We start from the raw sequence: 20,221 nt of genomic DNA on the forward strand, positions 1-20,221 counted from the left end.
TTCAGCTATAAATAGCAAGCCAGTATCCTAGATGTTTATATATTCAAACCTGTATTTAAGTTCCACTTCACCAACTACCTGGTGTGAAAAAATAACTGGAGGAGTGAGCTCATAGCAGAGTCACCAAAACCTCACATACAAGTGCTAACTATTTCACCTGAGAAGCACTTAACCCATACCATATGCATTTTTCTCAAATCTTGGTGATTCTTATGAACTAGCCAGATTTAAGTAAGTTTGTTTTCCTCGGTGAATCTGTTGCTTTGCTTCCTTGTGGAGCCTTGTTTCTCCATTCAAATTTCCATTGTATATCCACTTAAGCATAACATATTCAAACACCTAGCTTCTTTGACATGAATAAACAAATTCTGCCAGCCTCATCTCTATGTGGTTAAGTACCCTCAATGATGGTAGTCACTGAATATGTATTTGCTAACAAAAGTGGTAGCTGTTAACCTATCACATCCCACAAACCAGTTTAATCAACAAAGTCTAGAACGATTACCTTAAAATTTCAGTTTACCAACAGGTAACAATTGAAGACTTGGGACACACTTAAGTTTTCACACAGGAAAATTCTTGTGAAACATAAACCTTCACAGGAAGACTGTTTTTCCACAGGTTAATCTTATGCTCGTTTTCTTATCTGCAATATGACTTGATTCTACACACTTAGAATTTTACTACTCTAAACCTCACCCAAAATACAGATTTTAAGTAACTAGTGATTTCTCAGCGCTGTTCTTAATCCAAACTCAGCACTGCGTTAGTACTTCACTGACGTGTTGAGACGTCTTTTCATGTAACACCACCCTGAGTCTGGACTGTCCTGAACTCACTGGCCTCTCAGCATTGCACTGCGGTTTACTTGGCATCCCCTTTTCTTATACATAGGATATAGTTACACAGTCATATAAAATACATATTAGGAGAAAGAGTTCCTATTTCAAAGCCAATAATTTCCCTGTCTTCCCAGCCACGTTCCCAACATGATATATATCTGAAAGGTTTAATTAGAAAAACTATCCAAACACAAGTCAATTTTATATAAAATATTTAATTTTTAAAACACAGACTATTCATGTCACATAAATAGTTTCAATTTTAGGTTAGCTGCTTATGGCCAGCAGATGTATCAGTGTGACATAGTAATTTAGATACTGTCACTTAGAGGAAAGTCTAAAGCTCTGAGACTTGCCATATTAATTTTTCAGAGACTTAAATACTCTATTTTGCTAAATTTCAAACCATTTCTTCACTTCCTCTACTGTTTGTTAGTAGTCAATATTCAAATAAAAGCAAAATATTTTTTCTTCCATTAATTTTTTTCTTTCACGAACAAAATACCATCAAAAAATAAAATGGTCAACTGAAAATTCATTTAACAGGCATAAACTGGAAAATTATCTTTAAAATATTTTGTCACCAAACAATAATTTTTACTGAATGTTTGTAAATGCAAAGTCACAAATCATATAAAGGGCATGAAGTTAAAATGGCTTTTCAAAACAGTTCTTCCCTATTTAATATTCCAATGAGAAGGTGCTAGGACAAGTGAAAGTGTCAGCTGGCACGCCCAGTTCCCAGAGTCATCTTTCTGTTGTCTAGTAAGGATGAAGGAGATGCTGGCTATTTACCTTTGGGTCTTCTCCAGAAATATTTTTTTTTATGTGAACGTAAACATAGTGAGACTTGACACCATCATAGTTATTCTTTCTTGGTTGATTTTAATAGAATAAAAATGACCTAATAGCACTGCTCTATTCTGGCAGAAATTACAGTGAATTTCACAAAATTGAACGGAAGAGGGAAAGTTTTCTCTTTGAGTTTTCTTTTGCTTTTCTAAATTAAATTAAATCTAGAACATGTTCCTACTTAAGTTGACATTTTCTTAAAATAATTACAGAACTTTAAATATGGTGTTTGTCACCCTCCTTCTGTGAACTTTTAATACATTTATTATGTATCACATGTATTTGTGAATCATTATACATACTTGCTTCAAAAATCCTGCCCTCCAAGTAGAAACTGGGTCACTATGACAGCCAGAAAGAAAGGAGCACACTAAAATTCTCACTCAGCTATTACTTTCAACCACGTAACTCATCCAAAAGAAAAAAAAATTTTAGTACTTCGCAGAAGTAACATAAGATACTGAGTTCTCCCTTTCCTTTCCTCTTACACCCCTACAAAGAGAAGGTAACAGTGAAAGTTAACACAGCCAGAAGACAGGCAGAAAAGGACAGTGTGACAGGCAGAGGGAATGGACCTAACAGAACTGCTGCCCCTTCAGCACGGTGCAGACGTCCTCAGAAAGACAGTGGTGTGAAGGCTCACTCGTCCGCAGTCCTTAAGCATACCTGTTAAGGCACTTACTCACCCCTCCCCACCCTACCCATAGTTTTCATATAAAAACCACTATTTTATTTGAATGAATTTTGCTGGGTTATGGTAACTTGAAAAAAACAAAACAAAAATAATGTTGACCATTTGTTTTATATAAAACTGTTGCATCAAGAGAAAGGTTGTGTTTTATTTTCTGAAATGAGCACAAAGTACACCTTTCACAATAACACTGAAAGCAGGTGCAAAGACTGACAGTGACCTTTGACTAAAGGTAGCTTTGTAAAAAGAAAATACCAAAGAAATCAGTGCCCTTTCTGACTGCTGTAAAACTGAAGGGGTGAGGGAAGGGGGGAGGGGGTTGTTTACATAAAAGTTGGTCCAAACTTACAAAAGAAAGCACAAGTGTGCATAGTTCAGAAGATCTGCAGCAGGGCCATAAAAACATTATGTCCCTAATGTTAGCATCCACTTAAAACTGCAAGAATACAAAATAAAACTGTTAACTAAAATCCGTGACGATGTACAATTGATAGAGCTAGTTTTAAGAACAGCATGAATTTAAGCAAAGAATTTTTTTTTGTTTTGTTTTGTTTTTTTTTCACTATTGTATGCAAGACCCTTTCCACATAAAAATAAAGCTGTTGTTGAATTAATATTATTCAAGTCTCTTGGATTGCTGCCTGAAATTGCAGCTAGAAAAGTCTTTCCAGATAAAAATGATGTGCCTGAGGAAAAACAGATACTCAGTATGGTAACCCTCTGCCTCGACCCCTGCCAGCTGATGTGCTAATGTGTCCCCTGTATCCTTGCGAGTATCCTGGTCCTTGGGCAGGAGAAGTCCAGGTCTGTCCATGCATGAGGCTAGGGCCACCTGGATTTTCCTGTAAGTTACCACCATAGTTGTAGTTGTGCATCTTGGCTGGCAAAGGATGAGCACTCTCTGGCCCTGTGGAAGGGTCACTGCTGTTTGTGAGGACTGTGATAGGACCATGGCTATATTCAAATCTATGGTCCTTGTCTCCACTAAACAACATGGGACCAGCATTGAGGTAAATGTCTCCGTATCCAGCTACTGAACTGGGAAATGACTCGGTAAAGGCAGGAGTTTGAGGTGGACCACCAGTGTGAGATGAAGCAGTACTGTAGTTATCCAGGGACTGAATATCTGAGTTTCCAATGAAACTACGTGCTTCCAACGGTGCAGCAGCGGAGCTACTTCCTAGACCATCACTGCTAACATAAGGAGCGGCAGAGAAAGAAGATCCAAAGTTGTCCTTATAGTCTGAACTGGGCACATATGTGTCTCCTGTAGGATAATCAATACCACCTTCTCTTTTGGGATCATCCTGGGGCTGATGTTGAGCAAGAAGCTGTAAGAGGGCTGCCTTCACTCCAGCATGTGGGTCAGTTAATGAAGAACTAGTGGTAGGTCCATGCTGGTTTTCTGTCCGATAATCCAGGTCCTCCTCAGTGACTGGTGGGGGTTCAGGAGGTTCAGGAGGCCGTTGATCGGGAGGCAGAATCCGAGGCCGCTCTGGTTCTGGTGTCAGCTCCAATATCCTCCTGTCTTGGTGCTGGATGAGGTCATCTTGCCCTAAGTAAAATAAAATCGAAGAAGAATCAAAAGTTACCATGGAAAATGAAATATTGAGAACATTCATACATTCCACCTTTGACAACGTACCAAACGACATCTCACAAGTATTCATATTGCCTGCTATCACTTAAACACAAGATTACTGAAGCAATACACTATGCAACTCCAGTCGTATGTAATGCTTGAAGAGTATGTTTCTACTACACACACAACACTTATCCTTTTGTATTGAGAATAGAGTTACTGTTAATTTACCTTAGGAAAAAATATAGTATTTATAATGAAAAATATACATGGACAATTTTCTAAACAATCTACTCCAGGAAGTAAACAAAAAAGGGAACCACCTCTCACCAGTAACCTGAGAATGTCTTCAACAAATGTCACTCAACAGTCAAAGCCATAGATAGCAACAGCTCTGAGCCAATCACTCACCAGATCCAGGAGTGCTGGGCTCTGGAGGTGGCCTGAGTTGTAATGGAGCTTCATGTCCTGATCCATTTTCCCTCTCCTCTAGCATGGCATCTTTCTGTTTAGACTGTTGGGCCTTTATTAACTGCGTCAAGAGGACTGCAAATGCACTCTGCACAGCAGCCTGGGCAGCATCAGTTTCCACTTTAGGCTGGATGGTCTGTGAAGGCTGAACTCCTCCCAATGATTTTGAAGACTCCTGTTGTGGTGTTGATGGATCTGTCTGTTTTTCACCTGTTGCCAAAATTCCAGCAGGAAGGTTTATTTTATTTAGCTGCTGTTGAGTCTCAGAGTTAACCTTAATGTTCAATACTTGGACAAAATCAGCCATATTAACACTTGATTTAGATTGTAGTAGGTTTAGAAGAATTGCCAATTCACTGTGGTTTAACGGCTGTCCAGGGCCTGTTATTACTAAAGACAAAATGTATTGATTAGAACTGCCGTAATTCACAGTTTTCCCAACCCCCATAACCTCTTCATTACACAGTATTAAAATTCCACTTGAGGAAGAGTTATGAAACAACGTGAAACAAGCACTTCACTCTTCACATAGTGACATTCAAAATCTAACTACAACACAAGATAGACCACCAGAGCCATGCACAGATTTAACCAGGAGACAGCACTGTATAAGGGAAAGAAACAATGAAAACCAGCACTTTTTAAGCATTTTGTGTGGCCTTCATCCCTCACTACCACTTTATAAGACAATATCTATTATTATCCTTAAAAAGTGGATAATTTGCCAAGATCCTGGATTCTGAAATTTAATTCTGAATGCAGCCTCTGAATTTTTCATTATGCTATTCCACTTCAAAAATGAAGTTAACTGTGAAAGAACTTTTTAGAAATTAAAACTAATATTTTACACACTATGATAAAAATCTGTTTTTTTAATCAGATTACTCTTTTAAAAACGTTAAGCCATTCTGAGTTAGAAATACCTATACTAACATGCATATTACATATTAACTCATTACCAGTGAAACACATCTAGTTAATTTTCTTTCTCCAATATTCAGGCTGGAACTGACAGATTCCCAAGTTCCACAAGGAAACGTAGACTTCACTATTTAAAGAGCTGTCAACTAGCAAGCACAGTGACACACACCTTTAACCCCAGCCCTTGGGTGGCTGTTTGTGAGTCTGAGGTCAATCTGCTTACAAAGAGAGTTCTAGTACAATTAGAGCTACAAAATAAGACCCTATCTCTAGATAGATAGATAAGATAGATATGAGTGAAAAAAGAAATAACTAGGTATAAATAACAGATTCCAACATTTTAAACTACACTCTTTTGTAAGAATGATGTATAGATATCCACCAAGGAGATAAAAACTTTGTTTGCAGTTCTGGCTATCTTTGTTTTTTCTGTTCCTTAATTAAATACTGAACTTCACAACTAATATTAATATTAATTAACACTAGTATTAATGAAAGGCATAAATACCCTTGACTCCTAAACTGGAGAAACTGGCAAAAGAAATCTGACCAATCACCACAAATCCCTGATTTGAGACTGCTTGTAATGTGAGTTGTGCTGGTACCAACAATAAAGTAATGCACGGATTACCGAATAAACCTAAACCTTAACCTTCTTCTTCTCTGCCATAGTGTTTTCACAGTAGAACAAACACATAAAAAGTCAACCAAACCAGCCAAAGAAGCATTACTGACCAGGTGCTGCATTTGAGTTGCTCTGAGACTTCAGCTGTGCAGGTGGCAGCACACCCTGGGGTGTGTTCGTTCGGCTGTCATCTAAGCCCAGGTCCTTTCTGGGGGCTTTAATTGTGGAAAGATCGTCAGTCATGCCCATCTGTTTCTGTCTTCTTCTCTTTTTACTCCATAATTCATGACAATCTTGCCACAAAGGAAGGCTGAAAAAAACAGATGAATGCTAAATCACAGATGCCATAACAAGAAACACTAGTGTGATAATGTACAAGGAAAGCCACTCCCCTCACAAACCACTCTGGAAAACTTCATACAAGCATCTAATGAAACTCCATCATCCTTCAGGGTTTTAACTTTAGTGGTGGACTAATTATTTTTCTTTTTATTTATTTGTCCTAATTTTTATTCATGCATTAATGTGTTTGATCAAGTACATCCCACACCCCACCTAAGATTCCTTTCCTATCTCCCCTAAATCTCTATTCGCTCCCAAGTTCATGTGTTTTCTTTCTCTCTCAAAACTCTAAGTCACCTTAGTGCTACCAGTATGTGTATGGGTAAAAGGCTACCTGCTGGAATATGGATAAACCCTAAAGGGGCCACATCCCTGAAGGAAAAGGTGACTCTCCTCCCTTTCCCAGCAGTCATGAGCTGCAAGTATCTCTGCAGCTGGGAGTGGGCTCTCATGACTAACTCCTTCCTCCATGCTGGCACTTTGTCTGGCCTTGTGCACATGTCACAGCTGCTGTGCACTCATATGTACAATATCCTGAATAATCAAATAATTGTTCATCTAAATTATAAAGAATATATTAATAAAAGCTAGCTATTATCCTTGGTATAACCTTTTAAAACCAACTACAGCACACTGTACACTGAGCAGGAATTCTGAAAAAGGATGCAGAAACATGCTATTTGTAGAAGCCAGACATAAAGAAAAAGGAGAGTAACATAATAGGCTAGAACACAGGATTCGTGCAAAACTTTTTAGTGAAATCTATCCACTTTTCAGTCACATATTTGCTACTATTACCAACTGTTTTAGACGTAAACTGGTTCTATAGATGAGTCTCAAAAATAGGTAATCCAGGCACAGAGAGGCTCATTATACTCATCAACAGAGTTCTATGTAACTACAAATTACCTCTAATTCTGTAATTCTATAACACTGAACACTAAAGGTAACTTTTCCTTAAAGACAAAAGTACTTGATTTACAAATGTTTTTTCTTTGATCCCAGTAATAAGGCCAAGTAAACTTACTAAAGGTGAGAAAATTAAGGCTTGGAAAGGTTAATAAACTTGCCCAGAATATCTAGATTCTTTTAAGTAATGCCATCTAGTGGTCTATACCTGCTGTCCTCAACTTGGGTGTTTACCTCAAGAGGTATATAGGACTTTCCAAGAGTGTACCTGAGGTTATGTAAGGGGACTTATTTCCACATGGATCTTTCCAAAGACTGAACTAGAAGAATGCCCTGAATGCTCAAGTAGATAATTCTTCCGCAATTACTTTCTCATATTATAAAATAAAGGCATATGCAACAGAATGGTTGAATCTTAGCAATATAATATTAATTAAAAAATGTCATTCCACAGGATTACAAAACAGCATGACACCTTTGTATAAAATGAAAAACAACTACATTTTTTAAAATGTAATTTTTTATGGATACATACAGATGGCAACAGAAAATATATACAAGAATAAGGAGACGGGAATGATGGTTACCTTGGGAAGAAGAGGGCAAGGGAACACGTGGGTAGGAAGAAGGGTTATGATATGATTAAAGTGGGTTATTCTCAGGTTCTAGCTTTTGCTTGGTAGGCTCATGGCTGCTTATTGACATTTAAAATAACTAATTGAAGTAACTAAAATAAATAACAGAGAGCCATGCATGGACCAATGATGAGTGACACAAGGATCATGATTAAACCAAGTCTATGCACCTGAGGTCCGGAAACAAAACAAAGGCATACCTCTCAGCCATCTTACTATGGTGCATTGCCTCAGCGTGTAAAAACCTCCTGGAGTAACAAACAAAGGGATAATTTGAAATATTGATACTGGGAAGCTGTAAGGCATCAAAAACCCTCCAAAAGACTTTCCTTTCTGGGAATGTGTTTGTGTTTTAAATGTGGGCTGTAGCCTCTCTTGGGATGCTGACTTCAAATATACTATAATACTACAGATTAGGGTAAATAAAATCATTATACCTCCTCCATTCTAACAGCCAAGACATACAATGCTCTTGTGGAAAAGCAAAGAAATCCAGAAAAAGAATTTGTTTGTCCCCTCCCACAACTTGAAGAGATTCATTATGAAATTATCTTAACACTCATCTCTACAAAATATAAACATACCCTCACAATGATCTAAAATGGCCGACTAATTATGCTGATTCCCTAAATAAATCAGGCATGCTCTGCAGATCACAAGTACGTGCTTCCTTGTCCATTCAAATGCTGGCTCAGCCACTTATTTGCTATCTTGTCAAACAAGTAATTGGGCCTCTATATTTCAGTTTCTTTTTCTTTAAAAATGAATATTGCCTATTTCCAGGGGACAGAAGTAGTATGTAAATTTGTATCAGGGCATCCTTGGTCAGAGCCACTCACATAGTACGCACAATATTTGTGTCTGCCATCACTGACTTTCATTCAGTTGTCTAAAAGTGTGTTTATCAAGTCATGAAATACTTTAATTATAGATGGTTACATAACTGTCCAAATGTTTAATGCTTTTTACACTGTTAATAAGGTACAGGCTAGAGGCCATCTAATTCACATTTTAGTTATATGTTTATAGAATAACACCCCTAACTTAATAATTTCTCTTGTATGTTAAGTAGAGGGCATTACATGTTTATATAACTTTTAAATCGATGTTATCATATCCCTAGCTTGACTTCTTTAGTGATGTATCCAAGGGCATAAATTCCTTAACAGTTTCACAGAACACTCCTGAGTGTACTGCTATCTTTACTGTTTAATAGAAAAGTGCAGTAAAGTGTACTCTTATAAAAATAAAGCATGAGTTACAGGGCCCTGTTTAACAAGAATTACAGTATATAAGCAAAGAAACAAAATTCCACAAGTCAAAGCACAAAAAAGTTAGTGCTAGTAAAAACGTTAATGGCTAATGTCTAAATAAGCTTATGACTTCCTTATTGTCAGGAGAGCTGCAAAAGAAGGCTTTTCATATGATCTCACCTTTTTTGTTGTTAGTTTTTTTGAAATGTGTGTGTTTTCTTCTGCAAATACATTTCTGTAACATATGTGTGCTTGATACCCACAAAACTCAGAAGAGGGCACTGAATTCCCTAGACTAGAGTTTTAAATGGTGGTGAACCACCATTTAGGTGTTAGAAACGAAACCTACGTCCTCTGCAACCAGTGAATAATCTTAACTACTGAGCAGTGGTTCCTGTCCTGATCTCATTTTTTGATTGAAAAAATAAAACTTTAGATATTTAATGCAGAGGAGGTTCCAAAGCAGTGATAAAGCTATGCACAACTTCTTTCAGTGAAGGCTTCTTTGCAAGAACACTTATGAAAATAACAAGTAAATTATAATTAATGTAGAACTGTCTCAATGTCTAGTAAATAGGACTGGTTCAATGATATGAAAATTACTATGTGAATTATTTACAAAAGAAGATTTCAGTTTGATCACTTCTATTAGACTTCGTATCTACCAAATTCACTGATGGTTTAAAACACTGAAATGTGTACTACTAATAAAACACCGAATACCATTTATTAATATTCATAGAAATGTTTTAAAATTTACTTACATTTATATACATACCATTGTTTTAAGTACAGTATCACAATCAATTAATGTAATATTAGTTACATTAGATTAAAAATTTAATAATGGACGTTCAAGACAAAAGAAAACAAAAACCCCAAATGTTGGACATTTTCTAAGTGAATTTAAAGGCCAGATACATTTACGAGTTCAATATATCTATAGTACTTGAAAATGTTAATTAAAAATTCTTTTGCAACTTGTAAACTTGGCTTTAGTAGAAGTTTATATGAAAATAAGCTTGAAACAGCTTTACTACAATCCTTTCATGTGGGTTAAGTGATTAGAATTAGCCGTTTCGTACCCAATGACTAGACAAAATCCTTAATTCACTCCTCTTGATGTATTCTAGCAGGAAACACATGTTACCATGAAGGTATTATTCTTGCACTGAAAAATATTAATCTAATCTTGATCATAGAAAATCAATCAAATCCAAATTATGGGATGTTTTATCAAGCAACTACCTTAGGCTCTTAGAAAATGCCTTTGTTGGGACTGGAGATGGAGCTTAATAGAAGCACTTGCCAGGCATGTGTTAGAAAAGTCAGTGTCACCAAAACCTTCTTCAAGAGTGAGGAAAGAGTGAAGACATGTGCTGAGCATACAAGGATGTGAGTTCTGAATGAACTGTTCAATCCTGACTCCATAGAAAGTTTGTTTAAAAAATGTTATTGGGTTACTAAAGAGACTTAAATATATGTACTATGCTCTACTAGTTTTTATATTTTATGACGTATAATAGTAATATGTGTAGTAAAGTTCCAGTTTATATAGATTCATACAACAGCTTAATATTCAACTACTTCAGAAAAAGTTTATAAAGTAATAAAATAAATGTTTCCCCCACGCCAATAATTATTGAATCTAGGTAAAGAATATTCTCTTTCTACTTCTCTGGAGTGGTGAAAACTCAAAATCAAAAATAAGAAACAGTAAAACAACAAGAGTAACAACAAAAAAACTCTGATAGGCTACTAGAATGAAGCCACTTGGAGACTACTGATACATCTAAGTAAGCGAAAGAACAATAAATACTAAACAATTAACAGTGTCTGATTTAAGTGAGGTGGTGCACACCTGTAATCCCAGCACTCAAGAGGCATAGACAGGAGGGTCTTGAGTTCAAAGCCAGCCTGAACTATACAACCCAAACTGAGAAAGAGAAGAGAGAGAGAGAGAGAGAGAGAGAGAGAGAGAGAGAGAGAGAGAGAGAGAGAGAGAGAGAGAAAGAAAGAAAGAAAGAAAGAAAGAAAGAAAGAAAGAAAGAAAGAAAGAAAGAAAAAAAAGCAAAGAGTATTTAAAAAAAACTGGAACAGAAAACGTAGTGAATGACTTCTGCGTGTCATATGGTAGTTTGGTTTTTTTTTTTTTTTTTTTTTTTTTTTGTTTTTTTTAACTTTCAGACTACCTCATGGGCCATTTATATACAGTTCAATAAAATCTTAATGAAAAGCCCTCTGGAAATACATTCAATACAACTGTGAAGTGGAAGAGCCAGGATTTGAACTCTAAAGCCCATGTTTCTTCATTTAAAATATGTGAGTCCTATTACGCCAAAGTATTTTATTGGCGATAGGCTTGCTTTTAATGCTGCTGTTCACGTTAACAAATACCAAGGAAATACCTTGCACAACTCTAGCTCCTATCATGCAGAGGCAAATGGACAACCTTCTTCCCAAACAATTGTAGGCGAATTATAAAAGCTCTAAGAAGATTTAAGAAACTAGCTATTCGAATTCTTCAAACTGCATTTTCCCTCCAAGATAAGAATCATTCCAAACATGCTTCTGATACTGACATTCTTTAAAATAATGACAGGGATTTTCTACTGTGCGAGATGTAACAGAATATTTTCAGAACTTTTTTTCTTATTAAACTGATGTCAATTTGAGAACTGGCACCATCCTTTACCGTATTTGTATTCTTGGGCAAGTTTTTTAACCTCTTTGAGCCTGCTTCCTCCTGTTAATCAAGGGTAATAATACCTACCGTAGAGGGTTGTACAGACTGAGCTTGGCGTAGAACTCAAAACTCTGGCTAAAGCAGCACCTCTGGAAGCTTAGGCCCAATGGCCATATTCCACCATAACGAAACTGTTATAAAGGTGGAATGATCACTACCCAATATCAGCTAAAGAAATGGTAAAGGCTGTTTTTGCTGTTCTATGATAAATTCAACAATAAACAAGCACCTGCATGCTTGATGTGCAAATAATGTCATTTTCTGATGTTTTACCTAACTCAACTTTGGCATAAAATCATGGATCATGACAACTGACTGACAAAGTTTTCAAAGCTGTCCAGATTATGCAAATTTAAAATAAGAAAAAGTCACTTACTCTGGTGGAGGCATTTTGGAGGGTTCCACATCCCGTAGGAACTCACACTGAAGAGCCTGCTCAGCAGTGCAACGCTTACTGGGATCCAAGGCAAGCATGTAATCAAATAAGTCGAGTGCAGCTGCAGGGATACTAGCACCAGAGACACGAAAGTCAAGCACAGTCTCTACACACGCTCTGTACTTCTATAAGCACTATTTTACAAATCTGAAATTTAATTTTAAATTATATTCTAAATACCAATTGCTTAACTCAGATTACCTATAACTTTAAAGTCCTCATTACTTTATTAACTAATAAGTTCTTGTTATAATTTATAGGAAATTATAAACCGGTAACTGCAGGTGATATTTTAAAACATTTAGTAATCAGTCAAGTATTAGTGAAATATTGGTTAAATGATTTATGCAGTATGTTGCACAAGTATCAGTTTTCTTTTCAAAAAGTACTGTTATTTTTTTATACAGTGCTGGACTATTTAGCAAATAATATCCCTTATTTTTTCTGAGTAATTCATGGTTATAAATTAAAAACTAACGTCCTCCTAAAATAAAATAAAAACCTAAGCTCAAGTCATACGAAAGCTGTTTTAATAAAATTTACACTACTATTAAGTTTTCTTTGTGTAAACAAATAAAACCTAAAGGCTCAGTCACTGATGCAGCAAAGAGAAACTCAAAACACAAGGCCCTAGAAGAGCTTCGGTATGTCGAACTCAAGTCAAGGTGACACTTAGATTTCTTTGAAAATGACCTTCTCAGCTGTCTGTGCTAGGGTACACCTCTGATCTCAGCACTTACGAGGCAGGCAAAGTCACAAGTTCAAGACCATCCTTAGCTACATAGACAATTTAAGGCCAGTTTATGAAACTCTGTCTTCAATTATAATAAAACAAAAACAAACTTAAGCCTCAAAATGATTACAGAATTAACATTCAATGCAATATGGATATTTAAGCACCCCTTTCTTACAAAACAAACTCTTCTCTTAACTTCCGCCGATACTGCTTCTTTGGTTTCATGGTGTTGAAATATGGCAGTTTGATTACATCAGGCCACACTGCAGGACATGGACTCCCACATATACGGCTAAATAATACACACAAAAAAAAAGAAAAGAAAAAGAAATTTTATCATTACAAGCTACATATAGAAACTAATAAATCAACCAGCTGTTATGGGCATAAAAGCCTAGATACAATGTTATGAGGAATTTAATTTGAAAATTTCCAAATTTCCCACATATACATTGAATCTCCTAAAGGACCTTCCTGTTACATAAAATCTTAAAACATGGGTAATCTTTAAAGTAAGTGGCATATATGTTACAAATTAAGGAAACAAGTTTGGCATATGTCTCACTCTGGTTCTGGGGTGCTGGCAGGGTCTCTCTTGATGGTAGCAACAGAAGCAGACATCTTACCCAAATGAAACCACTGCCACTAGATGCAAACAAGAAGCACTCTGAAGGTCGTAACTTTGAAATACACAGTTCTACAATTTCAGCAGTGCCACTGGTCACGAGTATTTACATATTGACTATGCCCTGAAATTCCTCAATAGTGTGCTATAAAGATACATAATCACATTGGGAAAATATACTTTAATATATAAAAAAAGTCACAAGAATATATGTTATCATTAATAAAATGATCAATAAGGCTTAACATGGTAAGACAAATGTGGGTCTATCACTCCAACTAGTAATGTCTTGTTTTCTGTGTATTGGTGTCTTTACTGCTTAAAACTCAATTTTCAAAACCTCCTCAAACCTCTTATGAATGTTGAACTCTCAGGAAATGTGAGCTCATTCCTCCTCAGAATGTGTTTCTTCCCAGGCTGCTTCTGCATTTCTGTGAGTCTGTTAGATTCTCAGCAGCTGTATCTTATTTCAGTTCACCCAACAGGGTCCCCGAAGGCTATGAAGAATACACATTCCCTCACATGCCATTTTTTTTCTTTTAGCACTTGTTTAATCCTTTATATTTTCATTGTATGCCTAGCTGTTTCTCTTAGACCCGGGCAAAACAATACATATTAATAATATAGAGTATACTAGAACAGAGAGATGGAGGACACATTCAACTGCTGATATAAAAGAAAATTTAAGTGAGAGAAGAAATGAAGATTTTGTCATAGTTCCAAGGATAAACCATAGCCAGGTGAAAAGGAAAGTAAGAGAAATCCGTTACAGGCAGGAGGAAAAAAACAGGCACAAGCATTAAAAATAGAAAAGAATAAACATGCAACAGGAAGACTAAATATGTAAGTTTAGCTAAAATGTACTATGTTCAAGGGAGGTGATCTGGAAGCACACACACACACTTATAGAGTGAAATTTAACCAACCTTCTACAAATGCATAAGGCACACAGGCTAAAACAAACTTTAGATTTGAATCCTGTCTTTGGTATCAGTCTAAATATACAACTTAGGAATCTGTTCTTTGGTATAACAGTGATCAATATCACTTCAAAGCCATGAAATGAATTAGCATATAAGAGCTCTAATGAACATAAATAAGCTAAAGAATTTCAAGTGTTTTATTACATGTGCTGTTGGAAAATAAGTATCAAAGGTGGCTGCCAACAGCAGCACACACATCATTAGAGAAAATCCTGATGTTCTAATAAACTTAGAAACTTAACATTTCCATCTTAGAAAAAATCTATTGCCCTCAGTTTTATGTACTTTATCCAATTAAGACCTACTGTTTGTTACCTGTTAACAGTAATTCTTTTTCTTTTGAATCGTTTTAGCCCATTGTATTTTCTAAGCAGTTAATCTGGAAATTCTTATACGAAAAGGGCTCAAAATTGAGGCTTTACAAATTTACAATACACAGCCATATAGCATTGCATTATTTAACAATCCTCAGTGTTAAAATGCTGATGGCAGCATATTACACAGTAATTTTGATCTCTGGTTTTGAATTCTCTCTGCAAAAGCTGATGAATTTTAGTTTGAGTAATATATTAATACAAGAATTTCCACATATCTACGACTAAGAAAATATTCAATGGGGCAGATATACTGTACACACTGTAATCTCAGCATGTGAGAGGAAAAGGAAGGTAGAACCATGAGTTCATAGACAGCCCAGCCTTGTCTACGTAGGCTGCAGGCCGGCCAGTGCTGGAGAATAAGCAGCAGACCCTTGAACACCCCATTGTGTGTGCACGTGCACACACACACATTTACTTCTTAATTTTTCATTTTTGAGGCTTTTTAAGTTTAGTTTGTCAGTCTGAATTTTAGCTCTACTGTTCTCATCATCTGTATTCCTTTCCCTAGAATTGTAATGCCAATAATTACATTAAAAGATTTTCTAATATGCACTCAACTTATATTCAAGTGAAGATTTTATAACTCAAGCTTAATAAAGGAACTATTTCATTTTCATAGTTTATAAAAATTTATTGTCTACTTGATTTGCATCAATACTTTTCTGGGACTGAAATATAACAGATATTCTCAAAAGTGAGGCTCAAGAGAGGGTCCAGTGGTTAAGATTAAAGCCATGTACATTTCCCAGAATCAGAAGTTTTCTTCATTTAGAAGTGATGCAATCCTAAAGTTTTGTACCCACACAGCAACCTAGACCTGAAGCTTTGAAAGTGCACACTCTTAATCTTTACCTGGGAGTAGTCCCATGTATCTCTAACACTTGGGAGGCCGACGCAAGCAGATTTATAGAGTTTAAGGCCAGCCAGGTTACTGAACCCAGTGCTACAGAGAGAGCTTGTATCCAAAAAAAAAAAAAAAAACAACACCAAATAAGTAAATAAACAAACAATCAACAAGAACATGTGTGAACCTTTGTCTATGTCCACATAAAAACAATTTTCCCCATCCACCCCATTTTGTTACCTCCAATATTTTCCATTCTTTTTTCATCCTTTCTTAGTCCATTCTATCTCTAATGCAAATCGCACCATCTGCCTTGTGAAAATATCTGTAATTATGATGTATTTATTGCTACTGCAGATTGAAACCAGAGTGTTGGGCAAGTGTTCTACCACTGAGCTCCATCTCCAGCTGAACTCTCTTGAACAAAGCAAATTATAAATAAATCAGTCATTGCACTGTCAGCTTTAAAGCAGAATTTTTATTACTATTTATACCTGATCAGTTTTCCAGTTTTAATCTGGACACCAACATTTCAGCATATACCTTAGCTTCTGACTGAAGTACCATCGCAGATAAGGTAAGGCAGTAAGTCTGCATTGGGGCAGACTGACTACACTCACTTTGTACATTCCTTGGGTTTGCTATTAGTCCAGCTCTAACTACGAAGAGTCAAATTTATAGCATCACAGAACTTACATCACAAACAAGAGTCATGGGGCTGGCATTTGAGCTCAGGTCTACCAGACTCCAATGCTCACCCCCTTATTATACTTTTGCTGCCTGATACACTCACACTTAAAAGAAAGTTCTTTAGCTTTTAAGGTTTTTTTTAAAAACGTTACAGAATCATACCTTAAGCAACTTTAAAAAATACTTATCAGAATGAAACATGTCTAAATATATCAACTAGAGAATGAATTCTTCATTCTTAGCCTTCTCCCAAGTCCATCCTCAGACAAACAATTACGTCTTTAATGTGTTTTTATCTACATGAACTCAAACTGTGAAGTGTTCTCATACTGCTACTCTACATCCTATCCATAATGTAACCACCAAGTGGAAGGACTGAACTGTGCAGTTCCACTCCAGACTACTCACTGAATATTCATGGAAACAAATCAAGGGCACTTATGTAGATTGTCCTGAAGCTGTTTGTATTTTAATGTTAATTCTGCTTCCCAAGAAGGGCAGCCCAGTGGAGTGCCCAAGGGTGGCTTTTGACCCATTTTAATTAGTAAAATAAAGAAAAGCCAATGATTGGTTGAGGTGAGGGAGGTGGGGAGGGTGAGGAGGGCTGAGAGGTCTGAGGAGGTCAGAGGGACCAGGGTGAAGGTTGTGGCAACATGGAGGTTCCCAAGGACCAGCTGGACCCAGGTGGGATTGATTGGCGGTAAACAGCTATGAGCATTAAGGATTTTATAGGTCTAATATCTCATATAGAAGGGCAGTTTGTATCTTTGTCTATTTGATGTAATCTTGTTGTGTAGAGGGTTTGTGGATCGAGAGCTGAATATATAAACCTGTATGAAAAGCTACCAGGCTGTAGAGTTGTGTTTATGTGGGATTTGGGGGTAGAGAAACACCCCAGGAAAAACAGAACAACAGGGAAGGGAGTTGCAGGGACAGGGTTGGGCAGCTTGGACTGGGTGGCTCAGACTGGGTGCAGCGCGGAACTAAAACCAGGCCTCAGGAGTGAGACCTCAGGGCCGGTAAAGAAATAAACCTTTCTTTCTTTTTTTTTTTTTTTTTTTAATATTTACTGCAACACTCTTATGTCTAGGGACTTTGAAGAACTTAGATTTCTGCCCGAAAGTTACCTTCCTTGACTACACACACCCACCCACACACACCGCACAATGGTATAATTTCCTATACCCTTATATCTTACTAATTAGTCTGTGCCCACCCAAAACCAATAAATACAAATATGGGACTTCCTCTTCTTGGACTCCATGGCATTCTCAGTATGTAGTAGTAATGTCATCAACATTGTTTATGCTGAGTATAGTGGTGTATATTTATAATCCCAGCATTTGGGAGGCAGAAAGACTGTCATAAGCTTGAGGCCAACCTGTTCTACAATGTGATTCTACGGCTAGATGGGGTGAAATAGTGAGACCCTATCTCTGTTTAAGTCAAATGACTTTGATTTGCTCTCCTCTAAATTACACACTATGGTGCACATCGACTGCTTTGCTCTCCAACATTCTCATGTAATTCCACCGATTTACCCACAGATTATGCCCAAGTAATTTGGGTATTGTAACCTGGTTTTAACAAGATATTTTAAGTTTTCTTTAAAAAAAAAGTTCTTCCTGGTTATTTTCTTATTGCACCCCTACTTCCTTCCTAGGGATTTCACGTTTATCTTTACACAGATATAAAATACAAAACAAAGCCAAAATGTGTTCAATGTGAGAAAACCCCCATGTTTATAAATTTTAGTTGTGTATGGAAGAAAACATGGGACTGGAAAGCAGACTGAGCAGTTAAGTGCACATATTGCTCCTGCAGGGATCCTAGAACCAATGGCTCACAAACAACTCTAACTCTAGCACTAGAGGAGCTGACACCTCTGGCCTTTTTGAGCATCCACATTCATGTACACAAACCCACATACTAAAAATAAACATAAAAGCAAACCACATTTAAGATAGGGTAAACTGCCAGTTTTAAAGGCCCGTTAAAGCCTAGTCCTCAAATAAAAACTGTCCAACAGTCTTTTTACTATTTTAATTTTTAATTATGTGTATTTATTTTGTATACATAAGTATGGTGTCCTGTGAGATCAGTAGGGGGATCATATCCCCTGAACCTGTAATTACAGGCAATTGTTAGCTGTTTGACATGGGTGCTGGGAACCAAATTCAAGTTCTCTGCAAGAGCAACAAATGCCCTTAACCACTAAATCATCTCTCCAACAAATCTTCAAAAAAATCTTAAGAACACTCTACACTTTTTCAGTATTTCAGGGACATATACATGTTGGTGATTTTATTAGAGCACATCCTCCACCACACTGTATTTTCTAGTTGGTACACATTTATAAAAGCTACTGTTTTCTCTATAGATTAGTACATGTCATGAGTCTTTTAATCTTGTCATTTTCATCAACCTCATTTTAGGCAATCATCTGGCACATTCAACATATTCTCCTCTTTATATGAAAATATATGCAGTGTTATATACAAATTATTTCCAACTATACATATCTCATACTGGTTTACTTTGCTAACACCACTAACTGACTGACTTTGTACATTTAAACACTGGTAAACAGCAATAAAAGTAACTGTTCTTTACTTTTTTCTTCTAAAATTTTATCATTAAAATATTATTCTTGGTGTTAATGATATAAATTTTTACTGTTTTACACCCCCTTACATTTAAAGAGCTTACATCCCCAGCAAACATCTATTCAAATCACATAACCAGATTATTTCATTAGTAAAATGAAAAATTACAGCAATTAAAGCTTCCTTTTTATGCTAATTCACATTATAAATTTATCTGTAACATTTTTCTATTAGTTCTTTGAAAAGTTCCTGCAACATACTATATTTTACCATTATAGAATTATTAATGAAAAATTGAATAGTTTGCTAATGTCTCTCCTTCAGAAATCTCAACATAGAAATTTTCAAACTGTTTGTGAAATATTACTATTTGTACATACTATATAAAAATTTTTAGAAGTCCTATTTCTTGCATGTACAGAATGGTTAATTCAAAGCTCAACTTTTCCAATTATCATTTGAAAGACCCTTAATTTACTTCTCTAAGGTTCAGGTTTTTTAAACTGAAAGTAGAAGACACTGAGATGTAAGAAGTTTAATTGAAATATTCAGGTGAAGCTCCTACACCTAATACCTACTTTGAAGCCTAACTGTAATGTTAACTAGGTCTGGTCACCAACAAAATCAGGACCAACCAACAATGAAAGAAAGAACAGGCTTAGAGGGAATCACACTAAAAAAATATAATTACATAATTTTGGTAACCCTGTATTTTGTATTTCTCTTAGAAGCAAATATTAAAAGCATTTTCAATGTACTTAGGATAATCCTTTGGTTTTGTTTTTCTTTCCTTTCACTTATGAAATTACTTCATCACCCCTAGTTAGTGAACAATGTTTCTGAAAAGCAACTAATTCTAACTATGTAAGTCAACTTTAAAAAAAAATCTGCATTTACCAACTTCTTGATACTCACATCCCTTAACTAAGATAACCTCACTAAAAAACTTCAGGTTACTAACCTCCTGATTAGCTTGCCATGTGTTCAAGATATTACTGAGGAAGGGAGAACATCAAAGTATGCAACAGAAGGTTAGGAAGCAGTTACATAAT

The 20,221-nt window shown here is 36.2% G+C and overlaps 1 protein-coding gene across 2 annotated transcripts in view; it reads right to left on the reverse strand.

Annotated features, from left to right (window-relative positions):
* Positions 1 to 1,193: 1,193 nt before the first annotated feature.
* The window catches only part of CDK13 (cyclin dependent kinase 13), an 88,510-nt gene continuing 69,482 nt past the window's right edge, over positions 1,194 to 20,221 (reverse strand). The window contains exons 10-14 of one of the 2 annotated variants that reach the window (XM_080917564.1): positions 13,217 to 13,333; positions 12,246 to 12,377; positions 6,095 to 6,294; positions 4,379 to 4,648; positions 1,194 to 3,940 (exon numbers count right to left, since the gene is read on the reverse strand). In XM_080917564.1, the coding sequence (XP_080773690.1) occupies positions 3,090 to 3,940; positions 4,379 to 4,648; positions 6,095 to 6,294; positions 12,246 to 12,377; positions 13,217 to 13,333 (1,570 nt within the window). In that variant the 3' untranslated portion in view covers positions 1,194 to 3,089. Of the gene's footprint in view, positions 3,941 to 4,378; positions 4,829 to 6,094; positions 6,295 to 12,245; positions 12,378 to 13,216; positions 13,334 to 20,221 lie in introns of both variants that reach the window. The other variant, XM_080917563.1, reaches the window with a different exon arrangement.

This window comes from Micromys minutus, assembly GCF_963924665.1.
Source record: "Micromys minutus genome assembly, chromosome: 6".
Classification (NCBI taxonomy): Eukaryota; Metazoa; Chordata; class Mammalia; order Rodentia; family Muridae; genus Micromys; species Micromys minutus.